The sequence below is a fragment of the Anabas testudineus genome, chromosome 1 (genome assembly GCF_900324465.2).
Source record: "Anabas testudineus chromosome 1, fAnaTes1.2, whole genome shotgun sequence".
Lineage (NCBI taxonomy): Eukaryota > Metazoa > Chordata > Actinopteri > Anabantiformes > Anabantidae > Anabas > Anabas testudineus.
The window spans coordinates 9,456,717-9,478,087 of record NC_046610.1 but is presented as its reverse complement, the minus strand read 5'-3'; the positions used below and the strand labels follow the sequence as shown (position 1 = coordinate 9,478,087).

Genomic DNA, 21,371 nt, shown 5'->3' with positions numbered 1-21,371 from the left:
TGTTCAGTGTCACCAACTTAATATTAAGTAATAATTTACTTCATCAGACCAACTGTCGGTGCTTAACAACAGTCATAATAAAGCGTATCAGATGGGTTCATTGGACGCTTGTCTTTGCTCTGAGCCAATGATAGAACAATGTGTAAATGATGGGGAAAGTGTTTGAGCTGATTGGCTAAATGACAGTCTGTTTAAGAGGCTTTGTAGTGAAACCTTGCATCTTTATAGAGGTGTTGTATAAAGCAGTATGTGCCCATTTCCTTTTATTAGTTGAATGTCATGCCTACGTACATTTATGATTTCTAATTACTAGTCCCGGTCACACATTTGTTGTGAATGTAGGCCTGGATTTTAAGAAAAAAAGCTGTGAGGGAAGGAGGAGGTGAGAGAGTTGTGACCTGAGCTAGTGACTGAAGTTCACTGTGGAGCAGATAAGAGTTTTGAATCACACCGTGTTCGGCCACTCAGCAGTTTGGCAGTGGTTCTGCGTATTTCATAATACCTTGCCCTAAATCTAACCTATGTACAGTAGATTCTTATACTGCACAAGCACAATTATAGGAATGCAACAGTGCAACAGATCTGCTGGAAATATTACCTTCAGAAGATTTTAATGCTCAGTTCTAGTTGTTGTTGTTTTAGAGACATGTTGATGGCTGTAGTTTATTGTGCTGTTGAATTGCAATGTGATGTAGCTTCAACTTTAAGCACTATTACTATGTATTCTTTTAAATTAATAATGTTTCTACACAGAGATAGTCAGAAGTAAAGATGTCATCATATCCGACACAATATGGTCACTATGCTGATAGTGACTTAAGTTACTTATCATGGAAACAAATCCATCAAAATTAGATTAATGTTGATGTTGTTTCTTCCCATTAATGTAATCACTAAGTATTGGGAAACACAAATGATAGTGTTATTTATTAACAATGGTCAAACCTGACAAGAGTTTCAACAATGACTCTTTCATTTGAGTTGATGAGGATTTTTGGAAAGTGTTAGACAAGGCTGGTGAGTGATACTTAATTAATCCATTGAACACACATTGTTCCTGATTGAATAATCAATGCTCATTTCCATGTGTCTGAGAAGAGAACTGAGTCCTGTTGTGTGTTACTGAGCTGTGATTGGTCAGTGTAAGACACAACCCCAGAGTGTTTAGTCCACAGTGCAGCTGTTTTCAAGATGCACATTATTGTATATTTTAATCAAAACACTACCATCTACTAGAAAACAAGGAGCTGTTTGGTATACTGTATTTAAAAATGCAGTGTTTTATCCTCTGTCAAACTAAAACATTGATAAAAAAAGAAAGAAAACAAACAAACAAAAAAACATCTCTGTATCTGACACACTATTTGGCTTTAAAATATTGTATAAAGTAAGTGTACTGACATGTCATTTCAAAAACTTCTAAATTACAAAGTTAATTTAAGTACAAGTTTGTGTGTAAACCATTAAATTTTCACAATGTAACTAGTAATATAAGATGCCAAACACATTTTTTCCCTATAAAGTAATAGTGTAGGAAAATAAATGAATGATTTACAATAGTTATGTAAATTTGTAATTGAGCACTTCATTACAGTTCTGCACACTACAGTTAAACTACAGATACTTTTTCACTAGTTACAATCTATTTCATTTTTATAAGTAAAAGACCAATTTAAAAGAACAAAAATAATACTGTCAACGTTGCATCTGTTAAATCATATTTGTCAGAACTGGAGAAAATAGGAATTGGAAGTTAAAATTGATTCCACCAGAGGGCAGTGACACACCATCTTGTTATATATAAAGCAGCACTGAATCAGATTTACATTCATAAAACGCTTGAGGCAATGTAATGAACCAATCATACTGTAATTTTAATTATAGTGATATACAATGCACCAGAATCCAGTGAAATAATAATAATAATAATAATAACAATAATAATAATAATCATTATAATAATAGACATTTAAAATAAAAAATTAAACTGCAGTGTAAAAAATGTACAGAGCAAAGTTAAAAATTGAAAAAAAAACAAAAACATTTTAGTCGGGTGCAGATGAGGATAGCTGGGCAAAAGCCAAGCAAACACATTAGTGAATCACATTATGTTGTAAACATAAAGAAAGTGCAGGTTCTTAATTCAACAGCATGTTCTTAGTGTAACTATATTTCTTTTTTCTTAGAACACATACCTTCCGTCTAGTTCCTAGAATATGAAAATGTTTTGTCCATATTATTGTTTTTCGCTTTTAATTCAAGAAAACTGTTGTGTCCAATTTTTGTTGTTGTTTCCCTAATCATAGCTATTAGGAAAAATAAACTTGGAACATTATTTTGGAAAGATATAGGTTTTAAAAAGAGACACTGGACTAAAGTGACATGGAGCTGAAGAGAGTTGACACATTAACACATGAAAATTCAGTCTATCATTGAATTTTCACAGCTTTGCTTTATATTGTTTCAGATTATCAACTCTAAGAGACAATGAAAAATAATCTTAAATCAGCAGTAAGTTGAACTGTAAAGTAAGGAAGCAATAATTATACCAGATATAATGTTAGGTGATCGTACATACTGTAGACTATCAGTATCCCAGTCTGAATCTGTACTGTATCTGTGAACAGTTACATCTAGATAACCTAAGAATACTAGAGATTACAATAATAACACCTATGCATGATGTCTTTAAATACAGCTACTACATGTATACACGGATTTCATCTGAGTAAACCTTAATATTAACATCCTGTTCCCTCTTCACTGGGCACAATCTAGTGATTGTTATAATAAAGTCTTTCACATCTGGTAAAATACATTGCTAAGAGCAGTTTTGGTCACATTCACTCAACTATCGTACACATACATTTTATATTTACCTTCATTGTCCTCTAAAACTTACGGAGACACTTTTACTCCTGCTGATAACCGTGTTTCCCTTTTAAAACAGCACAAGTCTTTGTGTGAAATCTCCTGTGAGGCTTTAGCCAGACAGCGAGATTTCATAGTCACTTGTTGACAGCAGGGTGCGCCCCACTTTGCGCACATTCTTGGCGTTAGTTATACGAGCAGTCACGTCAACCGGCTTCTCGAAATAATGCACCAGGGCCTGCTCAGTGAGAACAGATGCCAGGAATTGCTCAAACGTGATGGCCCAGTCTTTATCAATGCTGGTGCTGTGAGGCAGCCCTCTGTCGTGGGCTCCGCCACCGTTAGAGCTGCTGTCGCTGCGCACCAGCACCGTGTCATCTGCAATGTCCTCGCACTGCAGCTTTTCATCCAACTCATGGGAGCCTGCGCTGAGCACCGAGTAAGATGACATTGAAGTGTCATCTTTGGTTTCATCATCCGAGATAAGCATGGCGGAGGACATGCCTGTGTCTTTGGGAGATGAGTCCTCCAGCTTGATGTCTTGCATAGGTGGCAGCTGCTCGGTCTCTTCATCCCCTTTCCCATCCTCACAGGGTCTCGGCTTGTTTTCAAGACCAGTGGGAACAAAGGCATTGTTCTGCTGGAACGTGTCTTCAGGCCCATCTTTCTGGGTGGTTTTGGGATCTGTGGTTTCTCTTGTACACGTGTGCGGCTCTGTTTTAGCCTCCATGTTAAGGTCCTTTCTACCAGAGGAGGAGAAGAGTTTTCCCACCTCTCCCATTTCCAGCAGCAAACTGGTGACTGTAGCTGTGGCATGATACAGTTCCTGCTCTGCAACATCTTCGCTGAACATGCTGTAGAGTGTCTTGCAAAGCTCGATGAACTGGCTCTAAAGGGTCGAAAAATAAAAAACTAGGTCACTCATGGTTGCAGTCTTACTACGTACACAAGTTGATGCAGCAGATAAGGTCTTACTTGATTCAGTTTGGGGAGGTCTTTTGTGTTTTCAAACTTAGGCTTGGACTCCTGGTTCCACAGTTTCAGGTAGTGGCGGTAATCAGGGGTGTTCAGTTTCTTCACTGTAAAATGTACAAACATTGCTTAAAGATAAAATAATTGTTTCTGTTTTGTGATTTAAGAACATTGACAAATAATGACAATTTCACACAGTAGCTCAAACCTCCTCTCTTTTTAGGCAAATTGATTATTTAGAATGTTCTATTAGATTTATATAGTCTGACTTTAATGTTACTGTGGTTTGTTTATGTTGCTTACCTTTTTCTGTCTTAAATGTAACTCTGACAAAACCATCGTCCTTCTCACTTCTGCACTTTGAGTCGTGGCCTGTGGAGGCAAAGTAGTGATTGGCACAATTTATTTTAACAGGCAGATTATATTATACATGAAGTACACACTTCCCATATTAGTATAGGGTCACAGAAAGGGTCCTGCTGTACTTCTCTACAATCACAACAGGTTCACTACTTCCTGCATGAAGTAGTGTAACACTATGTCAACAGTGCATGCTAATATTAAATATGTGTGCATCAGAAAGTTTCCACTCTAATATCCTGTTTCATAACCCAACGTAACACAGGTGACATTAGTTCATAGGCTTCATTATTCAAATTCTGCTTTTAGATCAAACTGTGTTTGAAGCAGATGGATTCTATCTGCTCTGCTTGTTAAACACAGGAAACAGCTGCAGGCCCTCACCTTTCACACATAATTTAATCTGGGTCCACATTTGTTTTTGTGCTGGTACTTTCAACTATGTGAGGGTGCACAGTGCAGGCTACATATGTTTGAAAGTGAAAGTGAACGTCTATAACTACAAAAATCAAGTCTTTTATAGTGTAAATGGAAACATTTCTGTTCTTTACAGCATAGGCACTAAAACCAGCATGTGAGATGACTGAAAAACATGCAGTGTGCACTAATTAAATAAATAGTTTGTATAGTTGAATAGTTGCTGACAGTGTATGGGTACTATTTGCCCACATGAGGAATCCACTTGTATTTATTCGTATTTAATTTGCCCAAAAGGTAGAGATACTTTTTTATAATGCCATAAATAGTCATTGTCAACACTCATAAATACTACATTGTGATGTTATACTTGTCAGTAGTAGCTGTGGTCCAAGCTTTTTCTGTTATGGCCCTTAGAGCTCAGCTCACTCAGCTTGTGTTTTCTTAAGTTGCAGTGCATTGAGCTGCTAAACCTTTCCGTGTTCCTCATACCATTTAGTGCCTGCATTCATGCACATCTTGACCATTAATATCTTTTGTCTTTTTCTGCATCCCTCCACTTTTCCAGGGTGCTGACCCACTTAGGAGCCTTTTTGGCTACTGAGTTTTCACGCATTATGAAATTTTACCATAGTGAGAAATGGTGAGGGGAAAATTATTGTGTGTTGGTGGAAGGAACGTAGCAAAACAAGGCTGATGCACATTAAAATAAATAAATTATCTTACCGACTGATGTTTCGGGAGTAATGTCTTCAAAGAAGTACTGAGTAGCTTCAAAGGCAGAGTCTGGCTCTTCCTGTTCATGAGTGATTTCTGTTTGAAAATAATTAGTCTTAAAATTTAACTTGGATTAATTTGTGACCTTTTTCCTCATGTCTACTTTAATGCATTTTACAATAACATAATAGTGATAGTTGCTTTGCATTTTTAAAACATTTAAAAAAATAATTTATCAGAGTCAACTTTTCCACTAACAGTGACTGGAATAGTATAATAACTTAACAGTTGGTTTGTCAGATTGTCAAAAACTTTAAAGACCCAAACTTTCTTCAAGTACATTTTTTTTATATACATGTATGCCAGTTTCCTCTCTGAACTGTATCGATGCACACTCACCAGGTAAAACATGCATCTTGTAGAGGAGCTTCAGCTTCTCAGTGAGATCTCCGTGACACAAAACGCCTACAACAAAACAAGAATCATCCCATCATTGACATTGTTAACTGAACTGTCCGTGCCAGCTCTTTGTTACAAACCATTACTTCCAAAGAATATTAAAAGGACACGTGCACATAATATTTCTCTACTTACCCAGGCCACTGATGAACTCCCGGAAGTTGATGAGGGCATCTCCATTTTGGTCAAGGAGACGGAAGAAGCGCACAGCAAGGGGGTCTGAATGGGCTCCGTTGGCCCAGGGGAACAGCAGATTGAAGAGGCCCTTAAACTGCTCCACGTCGATGCGGTACTGCTCCAGGTAGGGCAGGCTGGGGTCATGACGCTCTGTAGGGTTACTGCTCCCACCCCAGTAACAGCTAGTCAGGTGCTCTGCCTGAAGAGAGGAACAGAGAAGTAAAACAACAACTTTAGCATCATGTCATGTTTGTGAACTACAGCAGAGACTTTGACAGTGGAAAACAAATTCACTCTTGAATAATCAGAATCATTATGAACACTCTGCCATTATTAAACTTCACTGTGTCTTTATACAGGCATATAACACATAAACAGCTAATGCTAAAGCACTCATATCAAGACTATTTATCGTATTTATCTGTGGATCATCACACATTAATGTGCAGTAATAACTCACCTTGAAAAGTACGTAGAGCTCCTCCAACTCATCGATACTAAAGGCAGTCTCTGTAACAATAGTTCTGACCTAAAACATAAAATATCACATAGCTAGTGAGTAGCATGTGTGAAGAAAGACCATCTTATCACCAGAATCTAGTTGTGGCTCAAAGCTCAAATCTAAGTTTGCGACTTAAGGAGCCGGTGTAGCTGCTACTGCTTGTTTGCAGGACAAGGTTGATCAAGCTCTAGTACAAACTTTAGATAAGAACATGCAAACAAATCAGAAGCACCTGATAGATATGCACTGTAGACAGAGTTGACTTTGACATGTGAGCAGTTGCATAAACATCATTCTAAAGGGGCCCTGCTGATTTTTTTACCTGTACGATACACATTATTATGGCACAAAAGACAACTGTGTTTGAAATTTAGAGTAATGCATGTATAACTGTATCCTTACCACATTGCGTTTTGTGGTATCTTCAATGGTTTGGATGACCCTCAGTCTTTGTTTGAAACGCATCTGTTCAATCACATCTGCACGGATGGAACCAAATTTCTGACACAAACAAAACAGAAAGAAATATAAGTCAGCTCAGCTGTAAACTTAGAAACCTTAACACAGTGGAAACAAGAAGGCGTAGATAACTGCATTACTGTGAGGAACTGAAGAAAATTTGATTAAAATTCAAAAGATATGGGATCAACTTTATTTAATTTAGAAGAAAAAAAAAAGTTCAATAAAAAAAAGGAGCATTTAAAAAGATCCAGGTCCAATAGATGTTTACGAGATTAATACATTAGTTTGAATTCCTTGTAAGTCTCACTGACTAAAACAGAACCAAATAGAAAGCCCATAATTATTATCCAGCTTTAGTACCTCATAGGAGCTGCGGACCAGTTTAAAGATGTCAACCTCTGGATGTGGTTCTCCATTGTCTGTCAACAGGGAGTGCAGGTGGGGGATGGGAGGCAAAGTGCTGTCCTTATTAGTCACACTGTCCAAGTACCTACAATAGACACACAGGAGGAGATATAGTATCAAAATTATTAAATATTATAAGACATCTGTTAAGATTATGGAATAAGTTGTATAATAAATTATAACACTGTTTTTAGGAAATCTTTGTGTTCTGGTTTTAGTGACTGATCTTAGGCAAAATTTCCTTTTCATATATTTCCTTTTTATATACTTCCTCTTTATTTATATACAAAAGAAACATTTCTGGTGCCTCTTCTTACCTCCCCAGGACAGTCATGGCCTCGCCATCGTCCTTGCAGCCCAGCAGCTGGTGGATGTTAGCATGCAGCACAGAAAGCGCCAGCTGAAAGATGACCTTGATGCCATCGTAGAAGAAGCAGTCCACCACCACCACTGCGCTCTCGAATGGCATGACGGACAGAAAGAGGGTGAGGAACCATGAGAGAGAAATTGTGGAGATGACCCCAAGGTCCTGCATGCAGTCGTACAGCTGGGGAACATACTCGCGGGCGAGCTCTTCAAACACTCCCTGATCGACTAGAGCACCTGGGAAAGAGGAGGAAACAAGACAGAGATGTTAAACAAGGAAAGGAAATTAATATATATCTGCAAGTAAATAATTCAGTAAGTCTAAAATCTAATTATGCAACGGGATGTTAAGTAAACACATATAAATGCACAATAATATGAATATACTGACCTACAACTCTGGTATTGTAGTAGTCGGGCAGCATCCTCTCACAGAGCGCCACTAGCAGCCAGAAAGCCTCCTCTTCTTTAGCGTAGAGCAGCAACACGGATGTTACAATATTCATGGCCTGTGGAGAACAGAAAAACAAGTATTGTCAAGGACTGTCAGGTTTGTGCCAATTCATGTGGAAACAAAAACAAGTTGTTGAGTGAGTGTACCTGACAGTATCCGATGTTAGGGTTTCTGAATGCATAGGCTGTGAGGACCCTGCGGAGGGCAGCAATTCCCATCTCGTTCTGAAAGGCCGGGTGCTCAGGCAGAGAGCGGTGCAGGTCCCTCTCAATCTCCTCTGTTGCCAGGTTGTACCTGCCCATCGACTTCTCTACCAGGTCTTCATAGTATCCTGGGTGAGTGGCCATCTCGTTGATTGCCCCTGTGAAAAGAAAAGAAAAACACGCATACGATTTAAAGGGTGAAAATAGCTTATATTTAAAATCTCAGATTTTCACAACAAAAGTGTCACTGATTATTTTAAATAATGTAAGAGACACTCGCAGACAAGGAAAACGAAAGTGTCAAAGCAGCAGTATAAGAACAAGTGCACAGACAAACTAGAGTATTCTTCTACTGCACTAACTAATAACATCTAGACACGAAAACACTGACACAGTCAATCAAAGCCACGTATCATCACCACAAAACTATAAACAGATTCTATCTAAGTTTCATTTGTATGATTATTTTTGACTACACCACAATATACACAATTCAGTCAGCAGCCACCTTCAGCGCCTCCGTAAACAGTTGTTTACAGTCCAGTTTACTGTCACATGGCAGCTGGATGGTGTAGTGGTAACATCGCCGCCCTCCATGCAGGAGACTGGGGTTCGAAATCAAGACGTCTTAACGCTTACCCTGCCTTTGTCCTGTACTTTGTAAGTCACTTTGGATAAAAGCGTCTAAAGACTAACTTAATTCACACTGGTGTTTAGTATTCTCATGCTTTCAAGGCTTAATTGCAGGTTTAATGAATTATCTGAGAAACTGGAGCAGATCTTTTAGCATCACTCCATGTTCCAAGTTTGATTGGGTTCTAGGTTTTACTGAGATATCCTTATACCTCAGTAAACATTCTAACTAGGACATACCCAGTAGAGAAGCTCACATTATTCTCACCCTTTCTCACCACCGCGCATTAGGAAAACATACTTCAGAAGGTACAGGTGTGACTAAGGTGAACACAAACCAGCTATGACAACAGCAGGATGAGCCATACTGCAAGTGGGTCACTAGAGACAGGGTGGGGCTGTTTAGAACCTGCTCAGGTGAGGATGAGTTGAGGCTGTGATTGTAAACAGGAAAGTCTGGAGTCTGTGCATACCTAAATATGCAGCACGCTGTTGCAAAGAACGTTAAGTTAAGTTTAGTTTAACAAATTTAATTAGGTCACTTTATGTTCAAGCACCTGAAATAATATGGTATCAGTATATTGATGTTTTACAATTAGCTGTATACCACGCTAGCTAAAACTAGAATAAAAAATATACTATATGTTACTATTTACAACAGCTTTTATTTCAGAGCATATTTGTGTCTCTCATTGATTTTGATATTCTTATCCTGTCATTGTGTATTTGTGATTAGGATGTCTGCATTAATTACACCTGCAGAAATACATGTTTTTATGACAAAGCGTGAGCACGTGCAGGGTGTGGTCCCAGAAGATGCAGTGTATAACTCAATCACTTGCTCGGAGTGTGTTGCTTAGGCCTTCCTCACCAGAGAAAAGCAGCCAGAGCTCCCCTCTCATGTTCTCAGGAATCCCCTTGAGGACGAGCTCCTTCGTCTTCTCAGTGCGGTACATGCACACTCCCTGTCCATATTCAGTAAAGTGGTTCCTCCATGCCTGCTCCTTTAGGAACTCCTTCGCCTGAGCAAAGTAGCGGGGAAAATAAATCATAAGATGCAGTAGCTCAAATACAATTTGCGTTTTTACACAAATCTCTGCTTTTACTATTGACACCATCAGTTTGGAACAGACTATGTGATTTCTTTACACTCCTCATTGAATACTGTAATATTCTTTGATGCAGGATCACAGCCCCATTGAATTAAGGATTACAGCAGGCCTAGCTTTAATTACGCAGAGCCTTGGGGAGAAATATCTTCACACTAGGCAGCAAATCTCCATGCAGTTTAAATCCCATGCAGTGCAATAGTGGAGTAGTAGTGCAAGTAAAAAAAGATGCAATTGGCTAACTTTAAAACTAAAAGTATAAATAGTCTGAACGGATCAGGGTGCTATCACAGAATACTTCACAACGTGACGTGACACCCCGACAAGAATAAATCCTTAACATTGTACTTGACAAGGTGTAATTTGACTCACCAGCTTGGGGTTGAACTCCTCAGGCGAGCGGCGGCGGTACATGGTCATGAGAGCTTGTGTGGCGGTGGGCACGCTGCTGTCATTCAGGTTGAACGTACGCTCTCCCTCTGACCCCAGACTGTGCTGTGGGCTGCTGGAGAGCAGGGATCCAGGCTGGGAGTAAACCTAGAGAGGAAACAAGCCATGTACACTATGTGAGAAACAAAACGGTCACCATGCTTTCATGACTCAGCAGAAAAGCACTCACATAACTCCTACCTCATCGTCTGAGCTGTTCAGGCTGCCAGTGATTTCCCTCTCTAGATAGATCTTGGAGGTGGTCTGCTGCAGAAAGTCAGAAATCCTCTGCACGAGGAAGTCTCGATCCTTCAGGTTGGCAAACAGGAAGGTCATGCGATTCTTGGTACTGATGGAGAGCGGGCTAGGCAGCACGCTGGAGCTGTCCGCTTTCTCCACAATGGTCACCTGGAAAACATCAGGAAACATTTTAAATCTCAGTCACCTTAAAACAAGAAAGGACGAGCAGCTATAACCGCAGCAACCAAAGATTTGTTTAATGTGTCATACAACACAGTTTGTATAGCAGCAGTTTGTTGTACCTGCTGTTTGTTATGTTAAACGTGACCAACTCACGTGGGGGTTACAAACTGATTAACTAAAACAGGTTGGACTACACAAACTAGTCTGTAGATGAGTTAATACAGTACATACGGTATTTACACTCCTCGTGTAGATTAGGTTACTGTAGTATAGCTAGTTCAACCTGTTTATTTGTGACGCATTTAGTTTAAAAAGTAAAAGAGGCAACTAATGTGTCCTATGATCAACGCATTAAAATGCTGTTTCATTATTACATAAGCTTTAGTTGGCTTAACTACTGACTTTATGGATTCTTTCCCTTTTTATAAATTATTATTAACAGTTATAGGTGACTGACTTGGCTTATTACAGCCTGAAAAACTCTTCACCCTTTGTTAATGACTTTGTAGCATTTATTACTGCAGCACCTTATCGCTCGGAGCGCCATCGTTAATGAATTTAAGAACAGATGGACAGAGACAACCCCCGACCAGACAACACTGTTAAACGCTTTCACATCATAACAATGACTTACTTCTCATTTCTTCCAGGTGTATAATTTTATAAAATCTTATATTGTGCAAGCTGCTGCCGAACGGAGACAACCGGACAACAACCCACCTCACGCAGCGGGATGATGAGGCTGCACAGTGTCTCCTCCTTGCTGGTGAAGCAGATGTAGTTGGTGGAAACGAACATCTGTCCCAGGATGTGCATCTTGTTAAAGGGGGTCCACAGGGTGCAGTCTGTGTGTCCGTCCAGTTTTTCATCTTTGGGCAAACGGAAGAGTGCCCGGTAACGCTCACTCTTGGCTCTTGCATCCAGGTCCCTAGAAGTTGGAAATTACATTTTAGCTCCTTTAAGTGAGGTTAAAATAATTCAAATAAATCATCAATGCATTAAGATATCTAAAATACTGAATACAAAAAGTGTTTAAATGACATTTGTTATTGTTGAGCTTGACTGTTCTCACTCTGCTTCGGTTCTTTCTTACCTCTTCAGTGCCGACACCTTCTTGGGTGACTTCTTTTTCAGCTTGGGCAGCGAGCGGTCCTGTTCAAACCCTTTGTTGTCCAGCAGCTGACGCATGGCGATGTTGGCCAGCTGCTCCGCGAGCTTGAACGTCTCGTTGATGTTGAGGAAGACGGAGAAGACATGTTCATTGCTGCGCGTGCTCACCTTGATCACATCGGGCAGCAGGAGGGTGGCACTCTTCTCTAGCTGGGTGATGTCAGCCCAACGCACCACCAGTTTAGCTGATGGAGACAGAGATGTTACAGATAGATATGAGTATATAATGTATTATCACAACAATTCAGTGCGCTAAGGTAGCTCAGGATGTGGCTGAAGACTTGCAAAAGGTTTTATCTTGTCAAGCAAGTGGTCTGGTCAGGATATGCAGTTTAAGCATTTGCACACACACATCTACTAATCGTTAAAGCACCAATAGCTGAAATACTGTAGAAAAAACATCAACATATACCAACATAGGTGAATATGAAAGGTTTATATCCAACCTTCTTTTCCCAGTAAGTAGGAATAGAAGCACAGGTGGTTGATGCTGAGGTAGAGCCATCCTTGCCGAGGCACCTTTCCCTTCCAGTAGCTGCAGGAGTAATAGTTGACCAGCTTCTCCTCTTCGGGCATCCCAAACAGCTTGCGAAACTTGGCGCTGGCCTCCTTGAACTTGTCTGTGTCGTCGTCCTCTTTGACATCGTGGTTCTTGTTGTACTCTGCGATGATGCCCTGCGGCAAGATGGAAAGAGACGGAATTAGGTAATGAGCTGGGACATGAGGAAAATGAGGAATGTAAAGTTGGAAGCAGTAGAAGTTAATGTGATTGATGTTTTAAGCAAGAGCGCACAATTTAAATTCAGCATTGTTATATGCATAAGAAGTGGGCTCATACAGCAACAACAGGCTGCACATTTCTTCAACTTAAACCACTGAGGAACATTTTTGTGTTGCTCCCCTATTTACAGAGGTCTCCATTAATATGCACCATAACATGTTCAATTATACAGTATATTTCTTCTCCTTGCTAATTTATATCTGAAAAACTAATTTAAGTTTTTTTTGTTATTATGAACAAAATATTCAATAAATTCAATTAACTTTTTTAAATAAACCATTTTTCATGTGAAGCAGTTTAATGTGTCACCTTTTAATGTTTTTATGTGTTACCAGTAGTTAGTGTCATATAGTTAACTTTAAATAAAGATAAACTTGATGATAACACACACAGGAAATACAAGAATTTGACATCCAAACATTAAACTTCTGTTTACCTGAACCTTTCCTTTCACAAAAGTGGTAATGTCATTCTCGTTCTCAAAGATGGAGAGAGTCTGCAGCAGGTTATGTTCCAGCCACTCCCAGTGCTCTGTGATCTCTTTGCGCGAGGTTCCTGCAGATAAAGGAGGAGGGAAAGTCAGAGCACCCAAGGCAGTGGAGTTCACTGAAGGGGCATGAAGGTGTAATGTTTCAGAAATAATGATCCAAGGATGGTGTCACAATGTGATATCGACGGGAATAAAAATGATGACGCAAAGATAAAACCATTTACCTTCAAATATTTGACATTACACTCTTTGTATTGTAGGAAGCAGTGTACTCATTTAATTGATCCGGAGAGTATTGTAGTATATTAGTAGGTTAACTTTTTTTATGCTTAATGCCCACATTTCAGTGATTCCAGCTTCTCAAAGATGAATCTTGCAATTCTTGGGTTATGGGAAAGTACATTTGGGTTTTATTTTGTTGTTCAGAGAAAACAAACAACCTCTTTTTCCCATCACAGTAGAATCCTCTACAGTGGAGGTATGGAGGACAGGCTAATAATCAATGAGAGCAAAGATTAAATACATTAAATTGCCTTTTTGTTACAACACTAGTAATTACCAATTGTCACTGTTACCAGTAATAAAAACTGAGTTTCTTTGGAATGAGGTGTTATTGTTGCCAATTGTTGCTTGTTTACCTCAACACTGCTGCAAACAGCCTTTCAGTGAGTGCATTTTCACTGCATTAGCCACATCTCCCAGACTGCTCCACTCTCCTGCTATCTCTGGGCTGAGGGATTAAGAACTGGAGGGGAGACAGGGGTGGAAAGACGCTAATGCAATTTCAGAGCCAGACTACTCTTTGGTAGGCCTCCATTTCAGATAGGGAACTCAAATATGACTCTTTTTTATTTATGCATTTAGTAGGGAACTGTTGAATCAAATGCAGCATTACACATATTTGAGTAATGAGTTGATATCATATATGCAACACAGACTGAGGCACTACATAGCTAAAAATAATCTAATGATGGCTTTTTACATTTATTTTCTTAGATTTTTCTATTTTAGTCCAAAGCTTAATCAGATATTTCCAAGCAAGCACCTCCAACAGCTCCCTTGTTATTTTTCACTTAGGTATATAGTGTAGAATAATCCGATGGTTTCCTGATCAGTCAATTTTAATTAATTTGTGTTGTGTTTTTATTTTTTTCTTATTATGCAGAAAATGCTCCAAATCCACTGGCTGCTTTGTGATTGTGATATCCAGCTGGAATTTTTTCATTCTCTAGGGCAGACTATTGGTCAATGGATTGGACAACACAGGCAGATTAAGTTTGTCAGTCAGTATAGTTGCGAGTGCCAAGGCCTTTCATCATAGCTGGAATAATGTCATATTTAATCACATGTTGTACAAAACAGTGCTGCTTCTAATCAATCTGGAGTGTAGCTGCTTATTTTCATATTTTACTGCTACAGACTGTGAAGCACTCCCACTCATAAAACTGTTTGCATATAGTGTGTGCAGTCTTATTCATAAAATTGAAGATAACAAGAGAAGGTTTGCATATAGAGAACGTGCAGACTACAATACTACACGTATTAGCAGGTCACACAAACCCATCATAAACATTGGAGCATTAATTCTTCAACCTGGTCCTGAAAGCTCTCATTTTAAAACTGCCAGGGTGTGATGTAATGCTCGGCATCCACATCCAACATGGGAAAAAAGCAGCACGTTGTAACATCATGTGCTGTTTGGAGGATGGGGGACAGCTTTGCAAACAAGTAAACTTACAGATCTATACTAAAATGTCCTGCTTAAAGTGCACATACCATGAGCAATGATCCAGTAAACTAAAGAGTCCGGAGTCTGGTAGAGAATCCTGTACGGAGCCATTCGAGCGCTCGAGTCCAGGACAACATCCAAAGTCCCCACCAGTAAACCTGGAAGAAACACAGAAGTTTAGTTCAGAGTTTTCTCCACAAAGACCAAACGAACACTTCACACTCTTACAAAACTCAGAACTTATGAACCAAAGCAGTTGTGGTTTAAGATTTAAGCATTTAAAAAACATCCTGTGGCTTGAATGTTTATGTTCCACATTAAATTTGTTTGTTTGTTACACTGTTCTGCTGCATTTACACAACTCTGGGTTCAATTATCATGACTGAGCTGTATTTGTGTTTGAAATAAATAAATTAATGTAATTTTGGCGTCTAAAGCCAGACAAACACAGACCCATAACCACAGCTGTGAAACTGTTGACTAAGATGGTGATAGTTAATAAAAACAATAAAAAGTGTCAAAAATCACCAAAAATATTTAAAGCAAAAATGTAGATTGTGATTGGAGATTAAAACCAGACACATTAGTTAGTGGGTATCCTTCTTCAGTCTTTCTGCTCTTTAAAGAGAGTAGAGTACCACTCAGCATGTGATGACAGTTGTATAACGTCTCCTGTGGATCTGAAGGAGCTTTGTCTCGTTTGACAAAGTAAGTAAATATGGTGATCTTATCTGCGTTATCTGATGTTGAGGTCAGAAACCACATTTTCTTTTAACTGAAGTTCTGAGTTTGAAAGACGTGGATGTTTTCCATGAAGGGTTTCTAGTGTTTGCATCATGGGAAGTGTAAGCTCCTAGCATTTAGAGGCTCGCCCATAATACAGACTGACAGTAAGGATATCACGGCCTCTGCTGCTCTCCTTTTGACCAGCCTTTAATGAATGCGTCTCTCGAGGCCCCTGCTTATAGGAGTGCAACGCTAAATCGGCGGAGAGTTCCTGTAATTTATTGTTTTGTTGTTGCGCTCCGGCATGTGTACGAGCATGTGGGTGGCACACAATCCTGCTACGGGTTTAACATTATAACACAATCTACAGGTGACAGTCACATGCTAAGAAATGCAGAAATTAGACATAGAAGCAGAAAAGACAGCAAGTAAACATGACTGTAAACAAAGCAACAGTGAGCATTAATAACTAAATAACACAACTGCATCAGTGACGGACTAACTACAGGTAGCTTTTGCTGCTGGTTTGTTATGTATGAAGTGAGAGACTGATGACCCTTCACCCTCATTATTAACATTCATTAATAACATGGCTTTCTTAATAACTTCTTTTTTATTAACTTGTCACATGCTGGAAGCCCAAAGAGCTGCTCTTCCACACATTGTGGAACCACAATCACTTACAGTTTTTAAAACCCCGTAATTAGCAATTTAACCATTTTAAAGTCGTTTTTAGCCACAAATTTTCCCCTCTGGTTCGGAGTAGGTGTAACAGCCATGAGAGACGGGTTATTTTTGCTCAGCAGCTCATCAGAGCAAACACGGTGAGTCACACAACGAGAGGATGAGGGGGAGGAGGGGAGCGAAGACAAGTGAAGGAAGATGAACTGTTCCTTATTCTTATTTATATAAGTCTGAAAAAGAAGTGTTAGATTCACTGACCCATCGTTTGAAGTTACAATCATTTGCTCTAATTGTCTTCTGCTCTCTCCTTTCATGCCAATTATTTTTCTCATTTCCTTTTCATGTTCTTCCTCGTCATTTACTCAATTCTGTTGCAGTTAATGTGCAAGAAAAGCAACTTATGTCTCAGTTAACAGCTAATCTAGCGTTCCTGTCATGTGTCGGATGGTCATGGGAATTCATATGCAATTGATCAGCAAGGGTTTTGTAATGTGAAACTAATGATATAATGTCATTTGACTGTTTGGTTTAGTGCTTTTGTAAGAAGCAAACAACTGTTGTGAGGGTGAAGACTTCCTCTTTGACAAAACAAAAATCGCTAGGTTAAAAAAAGCCATAACCCAAAAGTGCAGTTGCTCGCATGTTGACCTCAGAACTCTGTTTCTTTTACAGTTGGCGTTTCCTCTCAGCAGCGTTTTTGTAAAAGTGATAAAGCACACGTAAGTGTCTAGTGCCGTTTCTTGGAGTTTTAAAAATTCATGAAAAGCAGCAAATTTGGACTTTACTTGTACTGCGTGTAATGACTGGTTCACCCTACAACGTGTGACTTGAGGTTTAACGCAGGAAGCCCGTGGGTTATTCTCATGAAAGGAGACCACTAAAAGGTGTTAGTTCGTTATTGTCTTTGTTATGAGACGCCCATGCTGGAGTGGGGGTGATCTCCTTTATGTACAGCCAACTCCAAACACCAAGGCCCATGTGGCTCGTTCCAACACACGCCTCTGCTTCTACAGCGACATTTCCTTCAACACGCTGATCGAGTGGGTGCACGTCTTGAAAACACAACAGAAACAACAGGCAGCTGCAATGATTCATGTTCTGTTTGGTATTTTTTTGGCTGGAAAACTCCTCAACCTGAGAAACCTCCCTAACACAGCGAGCAATAAAATCATGTGACGGTTTGTACTTCCCTGTCTGAAGTTCTTATTGTTAGAGCAAAACAAATCACCTTCTCAGATAGGTTTTTCCACTCCGTGGTAGAACAGAAAGCCAAATCAAATGAGAAAAAGACTATTTGTTTTCTATAGTTTATATTCTCTCTATCCAAAAAACTGCTTCAGATCAGTGTTTCAGCGTTTCACAAAACATGAACCTGAACAATCTGGATCAATAGATGGTTACAGATTAGATATATGTATATATGTAACTGCTGTTCAGCCATTTCTCAACATTTCTGAGTCTATTGAAGTTAAACACTGGTCATAAAATACAAGACGTGCAACATACAAAGAACAGACAGATTGTAAATGAGCGTGTTGTGTTGTGACTCTAATTAATGTGTGATTTGATGCTACAAACACTCGTTAAGTAACATGATACTCTGATTCTGGTTTATTTACAGTAAACGCTGCTTATCGTGTATTTTTCTTTCCTTACCCCCTCTGAAATGTAATGGCGACATATTCCTTATTATCACAGCATCCCTCCAGCTGTGTTTCTACAGTGTCCAACAAAAACTCCATTGTGAGACTAAGCAACTGTGACCTTTTGAAGTGACGTCAACTCATGACCTCTTGTCACATGCATGTGTCTGCGCGCTGCCCGGCTGTCAGCCATCATGATGTTCCCCTCTGATGTTTCATTTTTAAGTGCGATTTTTCAAGCAAAGATCAGATAAAAGTCAGAAAATAAATTCTTAATTCATGCTTTGACCTTCTTGGCACTACTTGGAAAGGCCTGACCCTGTACTGGGAACCCGTAATAAATGCCCACCACTCACTTATATAAACAACATTTACAGTATGAGCACTCATTCATTTCTTCTTCTTTTTGACTTGTAAAATAAAGGTTCTGTATAAGGTTTGTTAAGATAAACAAAGTGAACTGCACCTAACAGTAGTGTTGACTTGGGCACATTTAGAGTGTGTAGATGATGCCTTAAGCTCATCTTCGAGGTACCAAAGGAGCGACACACCATCATTGTGCAGCTATTGTAGTGATGTTTGCACAGTGCTGCCACCCATAGCTCCGCTAGACAGTGGAGATTTCTGGTCGAGCCTCAGATCATCAAAGAAAAGACGCGTTTTCCATCGAACCTTATGGATCCTCTGCTGGGTCTGACTTTGGGGTTCAAGCCTGGCTAAGTGGAACATAAAGATATTTGCCTTTAATGTCTCTTCTCCCTGGAAGAACCACTTGAGGATAGTACCAGTGTGACTGTGAGCCGGGTGCCAACTGGCACACAGTACAAGTCAGCAAGCTCAGCTTTTACATAACAATGACATCATTGCCTAGCACCACTTAGCACAATATGAGCTGCCACAGCAAGAACACACCAGAGACGGAGAAAATGAGGTCTAATACTAAATTATTAATATTAAGGGGGTTCAAATGACTAATATTATGTTTGTTTTAATATAGCTAGCCTCAAATTTACCCAAAAGCTAATTTATACCTTAAATATATATTTACTGTGTGTCTTTATTTGTCAGAGGTTGGAAATAAATATAATTATGACACAAAAGAAACTTGTCTACCATCAGGTACCAGTTACTCTGAAAACCAAACCCACAAATTCTGCATGTATTAGGCAAGTATTTCTTATGGGAGTAGTAAATGTAATAGTACAAATTAAGAATAGTTCACTAGATTAACCAGGAAACAGTGGTTCGTCATTTTTGTTCTGGTGTTTACCTAAGAGCAGGGGTTTCTAGAATCTAAGAGGTTTCTTAAAGTGAGTAAAACTGGGCCAACTAATCTTTCAAAGTAGGATTACTGTACAACACAGACAAAAAGGGGAAGAAGCTTAGTTCTGTAGAGGCCACAGCAGAAGCAGCTTGTTTCTTTTGGGCACTGATAAGACAAAAATAAGTTTTAACACACCAACATATGGACAATACTCTCAGTTATTTAATCAACTATGTTCAACATTATCTGTTATTAAACTTGAGGGCGTGCATCACTCTGTCACAGCGATGAGCTGAGTACTGGTCCAAGAATTAACCAAATTTCCCAACTGTGACAAAACAGGACAGTGAGCTGTAAAACTGTGAACCATAACCATACCCTGTTCTTCCTCCTCCTCCTCCTCCTCCTCCTCATCCTGCTGCTCCTGCTGCTGCTTGACCCATTTTGGATAGAATAAGCAAGAGGGAGGAGGAGTGAAAGGAGGAAGGAGGGGAATGATTCAGCATGAACAAGCAAAAAGACCATGCCTCTGGTTGGTGGTCAAATAGATTCACTGTTGTCGAGGCCCCGTAGTTATTACCAGCTGCACAACTCAAACAACAGCTGCTATTGTTTGTATTGTTGTCCTGCATGCAGGCTGCATTTCCCTTACAGGCAGCGACACTCCAAGTCTGTTTCTAACTCTGTGCACTCCATCATATGACCCAACATCTGCAGAAATTGTTTGAGCAGAGGGCAGATACCTGCTGCACTTTGCTCTTTAAGTAGTTTTGTTGGATGTCAACACACTTGGTCAAAGGTTCAGTCTTCATTGAATCACACAGACAAGACAAATCAATTAAACTAAACACAGACGTTCAGCTCTTCACTACTATCTGACACATAGGCCTGCAGGTTAAAGGTCATCTGTGCTCGCTGATTGGTCATGTGACCCTGCTCACATTGCCACCTATTTCCTCACACCAGCACACGCTTCACCTGACATCTTGGACCGTCACTGCGCCACCGACGCTCACCTTCTCACCATATGGGACGTCAAAGAAACGCTGGTGGTGTTGTTTTTTTTTTTTTTGTTTGTTTGTTTGTTTTTGTTATTGATCAGTGCAGTTTAAAGATGGCACTCACTCACCCGCCAGCCCTCCGCCTCCATCCCCGTGGCCCTTCCGTTTCTGGAGGATGAAGTATGGATTTGCTCTCTCGGTGATCCATAACGCACCCGCCAGCAGCACATCTTCGGGACTGACCCACATAATTCTCCTGTTGTTTTAAGGGAACATTGAACGCACAGGGCTGTTGACGGCCACCATGAAAACTGGTCAGACGTGCGACTGCGTTCAGGAAGGATTATTAAATGTTGAGGACACCGGCGACCGATTCTAGACCTTTACAATATCTCCTACTGGATGCTGGAGCGAGAGTAAGACGCACATGCTAGTGTTGCTATAATTAAACCAGGCAGCGCACATCGGTGGGTATCGGCCTGCGCAGCGGAGCTCCGACGCCAAATTTCGCGCACGGCACCTTTTCTCTTTCTGCAGCAGCCTCTTTTGTGCAACACAGGCTTTAAAACAAATGCATCTCTTTGAGGTTCCTTGCTCGCAGCCTGGCTCGGTTTTGCTGCCGCACGGCGCAGTGCTGCGATCAGTCTTTGTTGTCCATGCTCCGCGGCAGGTGCGATCCGGTCCGTGCCGACGCGCGCCGTGATGTTCTGCAGAGAAACCCGCGTTACAGCCACACCGCAAATAGCAGCAAAAACGGCTCGTCTGATCTTCCAGCTGCGATGTCCGCCCGTGTATTGAAACAAACGAGCACGATACTTCCAGTGTGAAGCCCAACAACACCGCTGCGGTCCTCTCCTCCTCCTCCTCCTCCTCCTTCAGCTGTGAAACGCAGCGAGCGCGTCACGCACAGCGAGACGTCAGCGA

General features: G+C 40.2%; 1 protein-coding gene across 1 annotated transcript; it reads right to left on the bottom strand.

Annotated features, from left to right (window-relative positions):
* Nucleotides 1-992: 992 nt before the first annotated feature.
* On the bottom strand, nt 993-21,327 carry tbc1d9 (TBC1 domain family, member 9 (with GRAM domain)). The gene is made up of 21 exons (XM_026360070.1): nt 20,576-21,327; nt 15,177-15,287; nt 13,347-13,465; nt 12,576-12,804; nt 12,053-12,314; nt 11,680-11,887; nt 10,738-10,944; nt 10,480-10,644; nt 9,870-10,020; nt 8,309-8,523; nt 8,100-8,217; nt 7,660-7,945; nt 7,298-7,427; nt 6,878-6,976; nt 6,434-6,502; nt 5,932-6,172; nt 5,737-5,802; nt 5,347-5,433; nt 4,147-4,215; nt 3,847-3,950; nt 993-3,760 (listed from the first exon to the last, which is right to left on the bottom strand). The coding sequence occupies exons 1-21, from the start codon at nt 20,694-20,696 to the stop codon at nt 2,984-2,986; spliced, it is 3,834 nt and encodes a 1,277-aa protein (XP_026215855.1). The 5' UTR covers nt 20,697-21,327; the 3' UTR covers nt 993-2,983.
* Between the last annotated feature and the right edge of the window lie 44 nt (nt 21,328-21,371).

What these genes read in the sequence shown, in the direction of transcription:
- tbc1d9 (XM_026360070.1), bottom strand. Translation starts at nt 20,696, where the DNA reads ATGTGGGTCAGTCCCGAAGATGTGCTGCTGGCGGGTGCGTTATGGATC. An exon ending in CTAACATCGGATACTGTCAG is followed by an intron (nt 8,218 to 8,308) that starts GTACACTCACTC and finishes TGTTCTCCACAG; the next exon opens with GCCATGAATATTGTAACATC. An exon ending in GGAGTTCATCAGTGGCCTGG is followed by an intron (nt 5,803 to 5,931) that starts GTAAGTAGAGAA and finishes GTTTTGTTGTAG; the next exon opens with GCGTTTTGTGTCACGGAGAT.